Source organism: Doryrhamphus excisus, linkage group LG2 (assembly GCF_037039965.1).
Source record: "Doryrhamphus excisus strain RoL-2023G ecotype Guam linkage group LG2, RoL_Dexc_Guam_v1.1, whole genome shotgun sequence".
Taxonomy (NCBI): Eukaryota; Metazoa; Chordata; class Actinopteri; order Syngnathiformes; family Syngnathidae; genus Doryrhamphus; species Doryrhamphus excisus.
In genome coordinates this window covers 3,377,992-3,391,768 of record NC_136358.1, presented here as the reverse complement: position 1 = coordinate 3,391,768, position 13,777 = coordinate 3,377,992, and the positions used below count along the sequence as shown (strand labels likewise).

The following is a 13,777-nucleotide window of genomic DNA, read 5'->3' as shown; positions in this document are numbered from 1 at the left end:
GTTTATATACTATGTATGTTGATTGAGAGGTCTGTCCACATGGTAATGTTTTCCAATGGCAAAATATTTACTATTATGTCTCTACATGGGTGTGCCGAAACAATATTTTATATTGTAATAACAGCTTCCAAAGTGGCAAAATCTGGCAACGCTACCGTGTCAAAGAAGTTACCGCTGCCAACAAGCCAACATAATATGTGAATATTTTGACTGGCATTACTCACTTCAGTTGACATTATCTTAATATGTTTTTGTCTTATTCTCCAAAATGACAATCAGCGGTAATTCCACTTTGTCAGTGTAGACAAGCTGGACAAGCAAAAGACAATGGACTTTATGCACGTGTTCTTTCTTTTTCTATAGTTTACCACAGATAGGTATGCCTTATATATTACTTAATGTTCTTACTTAATTGATTTAATGGGTTAATACAAGCATGAAAACAAAATTGGCTTCGGTGTTCACCAGTCCAAATGGAGCTTTTTACACAGCACAATCCCAGCAGAAAAACAACACTGGCTCTACATTAATTCTCTACAAGATAACATGGCTGTGTTGTAAAAACTGGCAAATAAAAATATCCCGTATAGCTGAAATGATTTACACCACAAGGCATAGCCTCATTCTTTCTGCATGGAGGTCCACTAGTCAATACCAGGAATCAAACCTTTCGAGGGTGCAGATGCCCAAAAGCACACAAAACAAAAGATAAGACTAAGGTCCAACAACACAGTACAGTTTGCTGCCTTAGTGTAGCAGATAATAGCATAGGATCCTAACCAGTCTACTACCTGAATGGAGTGCAGACTATAGTGGTAGTGGTGATTCCACACAAATATTAAGTTCATGTGGATTAATTTAAATAGGTGGAACTTGTGGATATATTTTTACGTTTTTACGTCATTATTTAGTGCTATACAGTAGTTTTGATATACAGGAATTGGTGAAATGGCGGAACAAATGTACGGAGCACTTATTTCTACCCGGACCGCACGGACCTATTTGCTGTGACCCTACCGGATTCTAACCCAGAATGCCAAAATAAACTAATAAATTTCCAGTTCTAAAACGACGCATCCGCGTTAAGAATGATGGATGAAAACACAGAGTTATCTGTGACGATCGCTCGGTTGGTCCAACGCCTGACGGGAAGCCATTTGCACTCCCAAATAGAGCAGCAAGCTAAAGTGAGAAGATTAGCATGTGGCTAACATGCTAATGCATGTCGGCAGGACTACACAACTGACTTTCGCTTTCACTTTTCTCCCTTTAAATGTCACGTAGGAGTGTCTTCACCAACCGGAGATTAAACTGGAATATCTGAAAGAAGACGTGCGAAGTTTCCTGAAATCATCAGGTATGACATTGAAATATTACATTCATTTAAGGAGGACGTAATCAAAGTGCGGCCCGCGTGCCACTTTTAGTCCGTAGCTCTTTTTTGTTTATATGAATGCATTATTAACTGCTGACCTAATTGATGAGCTTGTAGGCAGGCTGTTTTCCTTGTCCAAGTGCTTGACATGTCTCTATTTAATCCAGCGGAATCTTGGTTAATGTCATTAATCTGTTCCAATCTGACTTTAACAAAATCAGGACAAGTCCTCACTGGAAAAGGTTTGATTCCTCTGATTTAAAATCTTTAAATATATAATAACATCTTGCTCTCGTCAACAGGCTGGGAAAGAAAGCTCCAGAATGCAGTGTATAGAGAATTACACATGTAAGTAAATCATTTACAAGAGAATTGAGCCCACTTATGTTGACAGCCTGTGTAGATTAAGCAGATTTTGGTATCAATCCGATACCACGCGATTGATATATTTGTGAAAATAAACTGAGAAATGAGAAATATCTATCCCATCACATTAGCATTGATCCGTCACTAATACCACCCATGCTACTAACACTATCAATTTTTAAGTTGATCTACCCGTCCATATTGACCCACTCATTAGGTTCTGAAAAGTGACATAGGAAATTAGATTTCTATATTCATATTATATTATTTGTGCATTGTTTATATCAGGGGTCTCAAACACGCGGCAGGTGTGACACTAGTTTGAGGCCCCCGCCTTCATATGTTTAATGTTTAATGTTAGTGCGGCTCATGCAAGTTTGATATGGATGCTGTATGGTATCATGTACCCAGAAAAAATGATTACGTTTGATTAATGTTCATGTTAAAGGTTAAATAACTGTTAATAGTTATCCTCTCTATCCGTGTGGAAGTGGTACGTTTTTGGCTTTTTAAGTTTCAAGGAAATAACTTGGAGGTTACCGTTTAGGTCGCTAGCTCTCTAGTTTGCGAATTAGCATGTGTCTCAAGACCCTGCAGTTGCGCAATATGTTGTAAATAAAAAAAGTATAAATGTGACTATAGTCGTGTTTTGTCATGTCTACAGGGCTCTAATAATGCTTTGTTCATTTTAATCTGAAAAAATAATTTGTCTACCCACCAACTATATGTGGTTTCTAAGTTTTTATTATTTGCCGTTTTATTATTATTATATTTATTTATTACTGATTGATTTTCTTTATTCTTGATTTGTTTATTTATTTTTCATCTTATTTTGTGTAGAAAAATAAAAATTAAGATATTTGAGAACAGTGGAATGTTTTATCAGAGCTTTTCTTGTAGAAAATCGGAACCAAAGCAAAGTTTATTCATTTTTCTGTTTTTAATAAATTTTTTGAAAACCTGATTTAGCCCAGTCTCACCCAGACCCTAGCTCCAGGGGCCCCCAGGTAAATTGAATTTGAGACCCCTGGTTTATATACTAGGAGGAGGAGTAATATCTGAAGCAGAGGCCTGTTGCAGGTGAGACAAAAGCACTGTTTTCCTCATCACCATCAGTCAGCCATGTGCTCCAGCAGATGTTTACACGACTCGCAATTATGTTTAGCACAAGCAGGCTTCCAGGCATTCACTATACATTGATAAGAACACAAGTATTTGAAAAACACTTCCTTTACTCTCGTTTTGTTTTTTCTACCAGTCAGCTGCCGTTGAGTCACCCGGGGGCCACCGCAGAGCACCTCAAAGAGCCCTTGGCCTACATGCGCAAAGCCCAGGTCGGTCATCTTATCTCCTTTATGACATCACAGCCTGTCTTCCTTTTGGTTACTTGTTTCCAATCTGTCCAATCTCCAATCAAACACACAGGCCAGCTGGGAGAGGCGCATACTGAAAAGCCTGAACAGCATGAGCACAGAGTTGGGAGTGCCTCTGGCGCGTTTGGTAACATTCATTCATTTTCTATATATAAGACTTTACATATACAGTAAAGTCTCGTTATATCGATATCGGTTAAAACGAATTACTACTTATTACGATACTATTTTCATTTCCCAGCAAATTTCTAGTCTTATGATATAATTAGCTCCGTTAGTACGATACACGGTTATTATGATAATCCGGTTACTACGATGCCCTTTTCATCTCCCGCCAGCCAATTTGGTCTGCTTATATCGATACAAAAGCAGCTTAAATCAATCTTTGCTTAAGGATTTCAATACCAAAAAAGAACACGGCGAACGGCTGCTTCCAGTCAACTTTATTTTTCACACTTCCACCACCAGAGTGCAGCACACACAGCGGAAAACACCCGTCCCTCGCGCCCACACTTCCGGGTGGCAACACCTTCTCTATCGATAGTTCCGGGGTGAATTATGTCCCGGTAACCGGTAATCACTACAGCGTAAGTTTATTTTTATTTACTGTAGTACAAAATGTATTGTAGTACAAAAGCATGCTAGATACGCAATCCATGAACTCAAGGAGAAAATTACATGCCATATCAAAGATCCGCCCACTTTTAATGCAGTTTGGCGCAGGATCGGATATATGGATAGTCCGGTTATATCGGTATTTTTTCCGACTCCCGAGAATATCGATATAACGAGACTTTATTGTATATCACTTTTGTGGCATGGCCTTGATTGCTCTAAGCCATAATGTACACTAGGCAACGCACTTTGTTCTGTTTTGCTACAGAGACCAGCTGCCGAGCAACAGGAGCTAGCCAACAAGTGGAACGAGATGGGCACGGATGAACCAGGTATCAAGCCTTCCCTGCATTGTGTGTACGTACTTCGATACTCGCACTTGGTCTTTTGAGTGCATGAATCAAATCAACTTTATTTGTATAGCACTTTTCCTGCAAAGACGTGCAACACAAAGTGCTTTACAGAGTTAAAAACAATTATTCATTCATTCATTCATTTTCTACCGCTTTTTCCTCACGAGGGTCGCGAGGGTGCTGGAGCCTATCCCAGCTGTCTTTGGGCGAGAGGCGAGATACACCCTGGACTGGTGGCCAGCCAATCACAGGGCACATATAGACAAACAACCATTCACACTCACATTCATACCTATGGACAATTTGGAGTCGCTAATTAACCTAGCATGTTTTTTGGAATGTGGGAGGAAACCGGAGTACCCGGAGAAAACCCACGCATGCACGGGGAGAACATGCAAACTCCACACAGAGATGGCCGAGGGTGGAATTGAACCCTGGTTTCCTAGCTGTGAGGTCTGCACGCTAACCACTAGTCCGCCGTGCCGCCCTTAAAAACAATTACTACAATTAAAAGGAAAACAAATACTAAGAAAGCCCCTCCCTCCCACCCTCCATACTAGGCACACACACCCACCCACACATACACACAATCACACACAATCACACAATCACACACAGTAGGGCGACATGGCACTGAGGATCAAGGAAACGCCACCTTTGGGGCCGTTCACACTGGGAGGAGCCGCAAGGCCATGCCATCGGGGGACCAGCACCCGGGCTCCCCGACTCCGACAGACGGGCAGACCCCCACATTAAAGGGAGGAACCCCCAGCCGGCCGGGGTCGAAGGGACCCAAGGATGGCACCCCCTCAGCAGACCCGACACAGCCCCCGGTGTGGAGGACCCCCTCCTGAGGAAACACTGGAGTTAAAAACATAAAATAGGACTAAAAAGATAAGAAAAGTTTTAAAATAAACTAAAATAATAATTCATTCATTCATTTTCTACCGCTTTTTCCTCATGAGAGTCGCAAGGGGGGCTGGAGCCTATTCCAGCTGTCTTTGGGCGAGAGGCGGGGTACACCCTGGACTGGTCGCCAGCCAATCACAGGGCTAAAATAATAAAAATAAATTAAAATATTAAACACTAAGAAGTATGGCAAAATCATACTGTGCAAAAGTACACTATACCATGTACACTTGAGTGTGAGAATTTTGACAGTGTAGTGCTGTCCCAAGTTCTATATAAATATTTTATATAAGTATTTATATAAAGTTATATATAAATACTGTTGTTGTTGCACACTTACTGGAAATGACAAGTTATTACTTGGGGGTCCGTGACCTGCTGTCCCAACGTTGCTATCCCAGCACAGAGTTGGATAACATTTAAGACTGGGTACTGTCTCCCGTCTATAAATAGCACAAATAGACAAGCTGTCCTGAGAAAAATGTTTACCATTTTGGTTTCTTGACCGTAATTCATCATGCAAGGCAGGAAAAAAATAAGTTTCCTCACATATATATACAAACAAATGCAACATGTCTACAAACATGGATTTGTCTCCTTGCAGACTTAAGCCGCTTCAGGCCTGTCTATGCCCCCAAAGACTTCCTGGAGGTGAGGCCATGTCCCGACATCGTCACGTTTCTTCCCTATATGGTTTTTCATCACAACCTTTTTGCCACCAGGTGGTTGTTGGCTTGCGGAACCCCAACCACAACAGCAGCGAGGATATTTGCGCCAGGAGCCACTGGGGCCTCATCCAGGTCCCCCTACACGTTAATGACATCCCACAGCTGGTAGGATCCTGATCCTTGTTTACGTCAGGTGCTATCTCTGCATTCATGATGAATACTTTTAATGTTGTTTTTTCTTTTTTTCTCTTCAAATGATCAGAGACGAGCTTACTCGGAACTCGGCCTCGCAGCTGGACAGTTGGGGATCGATGACAACGCACATATCCATCCAGGCACTAACACGCCGTTATGTCATTTTAATGAGTCTTCTCAGTAGTACAGTGGAACCCGTTAGTTGTTTTTTGAAACTGGGAAGGTCAGGGCAAGCACGGAGTGCATGGGGGCAAAGAGTTCCAGAGGGTGGGGGGGCAGCGATGGAGATGGCTCTGTCTCCCCAGGTTCGGAGCTTGGTCTTACAGGGGAGTGCCAGGAGGTTGGAGTCTGAGGAGCAAAGGGGACACGGGGGATTGGGTGGATGGAGCAGGTCTGTGAGATATGGGGGAGGGGGGGTCAGATCGTGGAGGGCTTTGTAGGTTTAGCCACTGGAAGAAAGATTTGAGCATGTACAAAACTTTGTCACTGTAGTCGAGACATACAATGAAATTCAGTGTCTCATTAAAACAGAAAAATATAAATATCCAAAAAACTGTCATAGGTTCAAAAATTCTTTTATTATCGCCCATTCTCCTTATGTCTCCGGTCTATGTCACAGTTTTATCGACATGAGGCAGCCAGTCCAAAGGCCGTCATTAAAACGGGTTCCACTGTAGCACCTAACTCGAAGAATGCAAACATTTGATTTCTGCTTTTCTGCAGATGCATTTGAAAACGACTATGTTGACATTGGAAAAAAAGGTATGGGCAACATTATTTTTTGAATCCAATCCAGTTGTATGTAGCAAAAAAAAGCTGTAGATTGTAGCCCTAGTTTGTGCACCTGTTACATAAAGATATAAAACAGCCATTGTTATGCTTGGAAATGTTTAAGTTCGGAAAAAAAACACCTAACAGTTAATTAAATATCCATAGTTTTTGACTAATAATAAGCCGTGGGTTGGTCTACAATCTTGTCCCTGACGTCCTTTGACAGCTCTTTGGTCTTTCCAGTGGTGCTGGAGAGGTTTAAATGGAGGAGTCTTTTATCCACATCGAGTTATGATTAGGTTGCTGAAGAGATTTCAACAAATTAGTCTCACACACCTCCTCTCCCTCTCTGTGTCTTTGTGGTGTCAGTGCTTGCAGAGCAGGACAGTGCAGCAGCGCAGCAGTACAGCAGACAAGGCTGCCCCACTGGGCTCCGGGCTGACCTTTGGGCCCTGATTCTCAATTCAGTCAATCATCCACAGGTTGGAAAACAATGCATAAACAGACACATGTAGTTTGTTATAAAGAAGCTGCAACTATTCCCATATTAGTTCTTTTTTTGGCGACACACGTGGCCCTGTCCCTTGTGATGCCAATCTAGCTGTGTTAGGCAAAATAGAGCGTTTTGTTCCCGAAACATAAATTTGACATTTGTTGAGATTATCACGTTAACTACTATTGTCAAAAAATCCAATGCAGTGCAATTCTTTTGTTTCTTTGCCCCACTGTTATTATTATATACTATCTATTTCCTTTCTAGGATGTTCTCCATTATGAGCAGCTAAAAGCGGGAGTCATCCAACATGACCTGCTGGTGGACAGCCTTATCTACAAGGTGCATACATACACTCACACACGCAGACACACTGAAAGCTAAATAAACCTCACTGTCACACCGCAGTTGTGTTGTTACAAACAAGCTTACCCCCCATTTTGGCACACGTTCTTACATGATGAATTATTATTGAATTGTGGCCTGCAGGATGTGAAGCTGACTGCCAGCAATGACGACTACTACTTTGTTTTTGAGGACTTCCTGTATCAGGTGGGATCTTTTCTATCACATTAACTAACTAACTAACACATTCAGTGTGATGTATAACGATAATTAAAATAGGAGTGTTAAAAAAGGAGTGTCATTCCCGATGATGTTTTGTGCATGAAATGTGTATTTGTGTATTTAGGTGCTCCTGTGCTTCTCCCGGGATGCTGCTGTCCTGGAGCACTTCAAGTACAACAGCGCCACTCCTCCCAAATCGTCTGTGCAGGGTGAGCAGATGAGACCCTCGAGCATGATCATGTGTGCAGGCGTGCATGTCAGTGTCAGTGTCAATGACGAACGGTGGGGGGGGGTCATGGCTGGTGAGGAGCAGACTTTATACGCCCCCATCAAGGTGTGCCGGGTACTGTCTGTCTGTGTGTGTTGGACTCGACTTAAGTGTCTGTCTTACAGGCAAAGAAGATGATGTGCAGCGTGACGTTTTTTATCCTCCCAATGGTGAGCTCCCATCCATCCATCCATCCATCCATCCATCCTAATAGTAAATGAATACAACACAATGTACTCCATCATTTCAACCAGGTGTTATCCCCTTTCATGGCTTCTCAATGTATGGTACGTGACCTCCATCACTCTCAAACACACACACACACACACACACGTGCTGAGTGAGAGGTGATGTGTTCCAGTGGCGCCTCTCTGTTTCCTGTACAACGAACCGTCCAAGCTGTACAGCGTCTTCAGGGAGATGTACACGCGCTACTTCTTCAGACTTCATTCCATCTCCTCTGCGTCTTCGGTAAGAACGCCCCCCCCGCCGCCAGCCGGACGCAGTCAGCAGTGCCCCACTGATACAAATATGCACCCCATCCCCCCTCCCTCAGGGTATTGTGTCTCTGTGTCTACTCTTTGAGAGGCTCCTGCAAGCACACCTGCCTCAGCTCTTCTACCACCTGCGACAGATGGGAGCACAGCCGTGAGTGGTCGCTGTAGCGCTCGACATTGTGCAATCAAGTGCTGCCACCTTGTGGCGTTTTTTCTCATCTCGCGTTGAACTACTTTAACTCTTTAGGTTGCGCATTGCCTTCAAGTGGTTGGTGCGAGCCTTTTCAGGCTATCTCTGCACTGACCAGCTTCTTTTTCTGTGGGACAGAATCCTTGGCTACGACTCGTTGGAGCCCGTCGCAGGTACGACTGGTTTGTTGGCCTTCTAGCCTTCTCTTGTTCATTGGTCATACTCCATGACTTGACATGCACCCCCCCTTCAGTCCTGGCAGCCGCTGTCTTTGCCTTTCGTGCTGAGAACTTGATGGAAGTGACGTCCCTGGCTTCAGCTGAGGTGTGTGCATCTTTGTGTGTGTTTTATAGTGTCGGTGTTTGCTTAAGAGCAGGGGTGTCCACTGTGGTGCACATACATAAGGAGGTCCCAACGCACTACTATTTTCAGACTAGTAACTACAACAAAGTTACCAACTATTATACCAAATATTTGGGACTTTGCAGTTGATCACAAAAAATATTGGGAAAAATAAATAAAGTATTTAAAGTAATAAAGAGTAAAGTATACCCTCCCCTCTTGGAGAGTGACCAGCAGGCATGCATTTTGACCAATGAACACCTCGATGAATGCCTCGCCAGTCCCCAAAGCAGCTTCCATCAAAACCTCAGCATGCTAAGCATTATGGGAACTGTAGTTCTTGTAGCATAAACAAACTGCAACCTGCAAATATTGAACATGTCTTTGCATAGTTATACATCAGTATAAATAAGTATTGGTAGCAGCTACAAATGACATCATTATTTTTGGTTTTATGTTTTTGTTAACAGTTAAAAGCAACCTGCTAAGGTCATGTATGCATTTTTGACCTAAATTAAGTATTTTCAAGCATATGAATTAGAAAATGAACTAAAATACAAATAGACATTGAAAGAAAGACATGTTGATATGTAATATTCTACATAAGTCACTAGGTCACTGTAATGACCTGTTGGTGTAGCGTTGTGTTTCATTTCCTTTTTGTCCAAATGAGCAACAAACGTGACGACACAATCATGGTGAATATTTTTGATAATAATTCTGGTTTTACCTGACACCATTCAAACTCCTATGCAGTGTGAAGACTGCACTTGCATTGCATTGTCATTTTGCCACCTATTATGATGCGCCCGCATTTACTGCAAAACGCTGCGGTCTGAAAATGGCTGGGGCTGTACTTTGGACACCCCTGCTTTAGGGAGACTAAAGTAGGACCACATTTTACAATAGAAACAGTGACAAGTGACACGGATATCCTGACATGACTAAAAGTAATAAGCGGTATGTTGTGTGTAACTTGTTCAACTGCAGGCTGTCCTTGCAGACCTCTCAACCCTCCGGGTCATGCCTCTCCTCCAGATCTTCCTGTTCGCCACAGCCGTCTAAACAAGCGTCACCGTGACACATGACAGTATGTTTGATGTCTAATCACCACTTCCTGTGTCCACAAACAGTGTAGTCGAACGCTGTAGTTTGAAATCATTCCGCTTTGCCTATTTATTCTGCTTTTGTCTGCTTTTTTTTTATAACTTATTTGCATAAATGAAGAGATTGATGATAGTGTAAAGTAATACAGAAAAATAATACATAAAAAAATCCACACCTACACATAGTTGTGTTGAAAAGACATGTTTAAACTGGAAGTTGGAGTAAAGCAGCAGCAGCAATGGTAACAATAAGAAGTTAAGTGTTGCAACAATAAATAACACTTGTATCCATCCTCATTATAAAACATTTGACACAAGCAAAAAACCCTTTCCAGTAGAGCAGCTCAACAAGTGCATCAAAGGTTAACAGGAATTGCAAAAGAAAGAATAAAAACAAGACATATTCTACATGTAAACTGAATAACTATTTTATAGAAAATGTCCAATGAATTAGCTTCAGTCTCTGCTGTTGCTGGGGAAACAATCACCTTGTTCGCATATACAAGACTGTTGTCATAAAAATTATGATTTTACCCATTTTTGGACATCGCATACACTTGATATCAATATAAAAAAAAAAAACGTGCATTTTTTTTGTTTATAGTTCATGTAAACATGAAGTATTCCTTCACTGAGACACAGCGTTGTACGATACTGCATGTGTGTAAATGTGCAACACACTTCAAGCCAGTAACACATCATCAGAGCTCAAATACAAACACGTAAATAAATAATATAATAACATAAAGAACAAATCCCTTCAGTGCTTCCTCATGTTTCAGTTCGACTGCCGTGATGTAGGAGGAGTCACAAAAACAACACAAACAAAAGCTGCGTCTCAATTGGTACACTTATGGAGTCATCTTTTGAACGCATAAGTGCTGGATATTTGCTACGTAGGGAAGGGGAGAGACTAACACGAGTAATGTAAGTGTATAAACTGAGACACAGCTTGGGAACGGGGTACATTCGGACAAAATGCAGCATGGATCATTTGGAAGGAAGGTCCTTGACATTCCATTAGTTGCCCTCCCAGGGGCTACATATTCTCAAATTTTATCAAATTTGTATAAATTTCTCATTTAAATATGTAAAATATTCCCAAGTGTTCACACGAAAAGTAAACGTGAGGAAAAAATCCTGGGAATTTAGCTGCAGGACACACAGGTGGAACCACGTGCACGAGTCCATGAGGCACATCTTCCTCGTTAGGCGGAACATTCATGAGCCCCTGCTCCACAGTTCAGACGTCATAGTCGGGGAGGGCAGAGTAGGCAACACCACCAATTGAAGGGGCACTGGAGTGTAGCGGGAGGAGCCAGCAGAAGACAGAACCTGCCCAGAGTGAGAGAAGCGGTGCTAAACCACTACGACTTGCTCCTGAGCCAGGCGGCAACGTTTCACTCACCTCGTCCGAAAACCTCCCGCAACAACGCCAGCTTGGGCTTACGTGTGTGTGCGGCGTGGTGAGGCGGCTGCGAAGAGTTCGAGGAACCTCTATCCTTCATCATGAGCCTGTTCCTCATCTGCTCAATGGGTGTCTCGTCACTTACGATGGAGGCCAACTGAGAGTTAGAGATGGGACATTTACCGTCTTAGCACTGCTGCCCTCTGCTGAAGCGTGTTGGAACTGCATGCCACATTAACTAAAGGTACCTGATCATAAAAGATGACCAAGACGAAGACTCCAAAGAGGACGGACTCCACAAGCAGGATGATGTAATGCGCACTGGGGGACACATACGTCATAGTCGTCATCACTTTGTACTACTTGTACTTCAATATCTATACGCTATTGGGTATTGGGCACAATATGGGACAGTGTGGTGCCGTCCCATATGGATTACTTACTTCACTATAGTCACAATAATTAATATTTAAGATATTTAAGACCACCCAAGGGATTGATTTGTGATTAGTGTGCAAGTACAAAAGTATGATTCGGAACACAAACTTCAACTCACACAATCAGATGTTTGCTGGGTGTGTCCTCCTCCTTCTGGGCGTCTCCGTCCAGCTCGCTCCTGATGCGCCACACCCATGCCGACACCACCAGCAACATGGAGTACAGGCTGGCCACGCCTGCCAATCACGCGACACGCTCCGACGTGCATCTTGCCGCAAATGGAGTTGATGCTTGGGAGTGTTTACTCACCCGTATAGAAGAGGAACTGGATGAAATACTTTTGGTTTAGCTCTCCCACGCAGTTATTGATCCTTAAAAAACACAAAAGAGACGACGTGTGGTTGCCAAGGCAACAGCGATGATGATGATGATGATGATGACCGCTCACCAGGGGCAGTGATGGTCCATACGGCGTATACATCTCTGGCACACACGACAGTGATGCGCCCGGGGGGGTCTGTAGGTTTCACAGCGGCTACACACAGTCCAGCCCTCGCACCCCTGCATGACAACACAGTCAACATTTGGGGACTCAAAAGTGAAAGCACATATTCTGCATTTTGTGTTCCACTGAGCTACAGCTAGTGCTGTTGACAGTTCCAAGCCGGCAGCTTCCTGTTAGTACATTGCTACTTTTTATGATTAAAATGACATACATACATATACACATAAATATACTGACCAGAAGAATATGATACTCACAAATCGCACTGTCATGTTACCAGAATAAACACAGCATAATCTGTTATTGGCTTTCTGTAATTGTAATTGTGACCATTTTAAAAAGTTCTCAATCGCCAATCGCTGAGATAAAATATTAGTTATTGTATTTTTTGATGTTATGGCCAATGTTAAATTAACAGACAATCAAGTTTATGTGTTCTTCTAAAAGGTAACTAAGGTGTTTTTACTGTCCAGGTTGTTTTTTAGTTATTGTATTAAGTAAATATTTAGTAAATATTAGTTATTGTATTTTTTGATGTTATGGCCAATGTTAAATTAACAGACAAATAATCAAGTTTAAGGTGTTTTTACTTACTCTCCAGGTTGTTTTTTCCTCCAGCCTTTAACGTTATATGCAAATTAAACTATGACGTCACCCAGTGACTAGCTAATAGCTAGTTTTTTTCAATGAAAAGTTGTCAACAGTTCACAGATCTCCCATCAACTAACCCGGTCGCTCATCCGCGACGATTGTGAGCGAAGGTCTGAGAAGTCGAGCGCGGTGTCTGGGAGGGGCACCACTCCTGCACAACGCACATATTCCAAAATCACTTGTGAAGAACGGGGAAAATCCAGCACTGTGACGTCACTGACCAGGGTCCGAGAACACGGCCTTGGAGTGGCAGGCCAGCAGCAGCAGCAGAATGACGTTGAACGCAGAGCCATGCAGGGTGCACCACACACTGTTGACAGGTATGTGTATTAACGTGGGAAACGTAACACAATCAAGTAAAAACAACTAACCAAGCTCCATGATCAAGTTGAGTAATAAACAGGAAGATGCTGCTAGCTAGGCAATGAATGGAACCATGTCCAGCAACAAAGTGGGAGCAAAACTCACCTATCCGAGTACGCGGGAATGAGCACATATTGGACCACCACGTAGTCCGCGTAGAAGACACTGAAATAGGTCAAAACGAGGCAGACAACCCCGCAAGGATCCCGCCGACAGCGCAGTAACGCCATCTTCGAGAAGGCTCCGCCCCTCTCCCTCTTCCGCATTTGCGTGACGTCAGAGCCTGTCGTCTTGCCTTTTGCAGCTCAACCAAAAAGGTGCCTG

General features: G+C 42.8%; 2 protein-coding genes across 2 annotated transcripts; one reads left to right on the top strand and one right to left on the bottom strand.

Annotated features, from left to right (window-relative positions):
- The first annotated feature begins 978 nt into the window (after nucleotides 1-978).
- Nucleotides 979-10,157, top strand: tbc1d19 (TBC1 domain family, member 19). The gene is made up of 21 exons (XM_078795545.1): nucleotides 979-1,187; nucleotides 1,285-1,357; nucleotides 1,678-1,723; nucleotides 3,000-3,075; nucleotides 3,167-3,241; nucleotides 3,998-4,061; nucleotides 5,596-5,642; nucleotides 5,714-5,824; nucleotides 5,922-5,994; nucleotides 6,578-6,616; nucleotides 6,995-7,107; nucleotides 7,386-7,460; nucleotides 7,608-7,670; nucleotides 7,810-7,894; nucleotides 8,079-8,123; nucleotides 8,208-8,240; nucleotides 8,315-8,424; nucleotides 8,510-8,601; nucleotides 8,698-8,813; nucleotides 8,894-8,964; nucleotides 9,973-10,157. The coding sequence occupies exons 1-21, from the start codon at nucleotides 1,089-1,091 to the stop codon at nucleotides 10,045-10,047; spliced, it is 1,581 nt and encodes a 526-aa protein (XP_078651671.1). The 5' UTR covers nucleotides 979-1,088; the 3' UTR covers nucleotides 10,048-10,157.
- Nucleotides 10,158-10,649: 492 nt separating this feature from the next.
- Nucleotides 10,650-13,742, bottom strand: LOC131125172 (palmitoyltransferase ZDHHC3). The gene is made up of 9 exons (XM_058066435.2): nucleotides 13,559-13,742; nucleotides 13,312-13,400; nucleotides 13,168-13,241; nucleotides 12,383-12,495; nucleotides 12,244-12,305; nucleotides 12,053-12,170; nucleotides 11,745-11,817; nucleotides 11,497-11,653; nucleotides 10,650-11,423 (listed from the first exon to the last, which is right to left on the bottom strand). Exons 1-9 carry the CDS (start codon nucleotides 13,717-13,719, stop codon nucleotides 11,332-11,334), a joined length of 939 nt encoding a protein of 312 aa, XP_057922418.2. The 5' UTR covers nucleotides 13,720-13,742; the 3' UTR covers nucleotides 10,650-11,331.
- Nucleotides 13,743-13,777: the final 35 nt, after the last annotated feature.

What these genes read in the sequence shown, in the direction of transcription:
- LOC131125172 (XM_058066435.2), bottom strand. Translation starts at nt 13,719, where the DNA reads ATGCGGAAGAGGGAGAGGGGCGGAGCCTTCTCGAAGATGGCGTTACTG. An exon ending in ATGGACCATCACTGCCCCTG is followed by an intron (nt 12,306 to 12,382) that starts GTGAGCGGTCAT and finishes GTGTTTTTTAAG; the next exon opens with GATCAATAACTGCGTGGGAG. An exon ending in GCGGGAGGTTTTCGGACGAG is followed by an intron (nt 11,424 to 11,496) that starts GTGAGTGAAACG and finishes CACTCTGGGCAG; the next exon opens with GTTCTGTCTTCTGCTGGCTC.
- tbc1d19 (XM_078795545.1), top strand. Translation starts at nt 1,089, where the DNA reads ATGATGGATGAAAACACAGAGTTATCTGTGACGATCGCTCGGTTGGTC. An exon ending in GTGTATAGAGAATTACACAT is followed by an intron (nt 1,724 to 2,999) that starts GTAAGTAAATCA and finishes TTTTTCTACCAG; the next exon opens with TCAGCTGCCGTTGAGTCACC. An exon ending in CCATCTCCTCTGCGTCTTCG is followed by an intron (nt 8,425 to 8,509) that starts GTAAGAACGCCC and finishes CCCCTCCCTCAG; the next exon opens with GGTATTGTGTCTCTGTGTCT.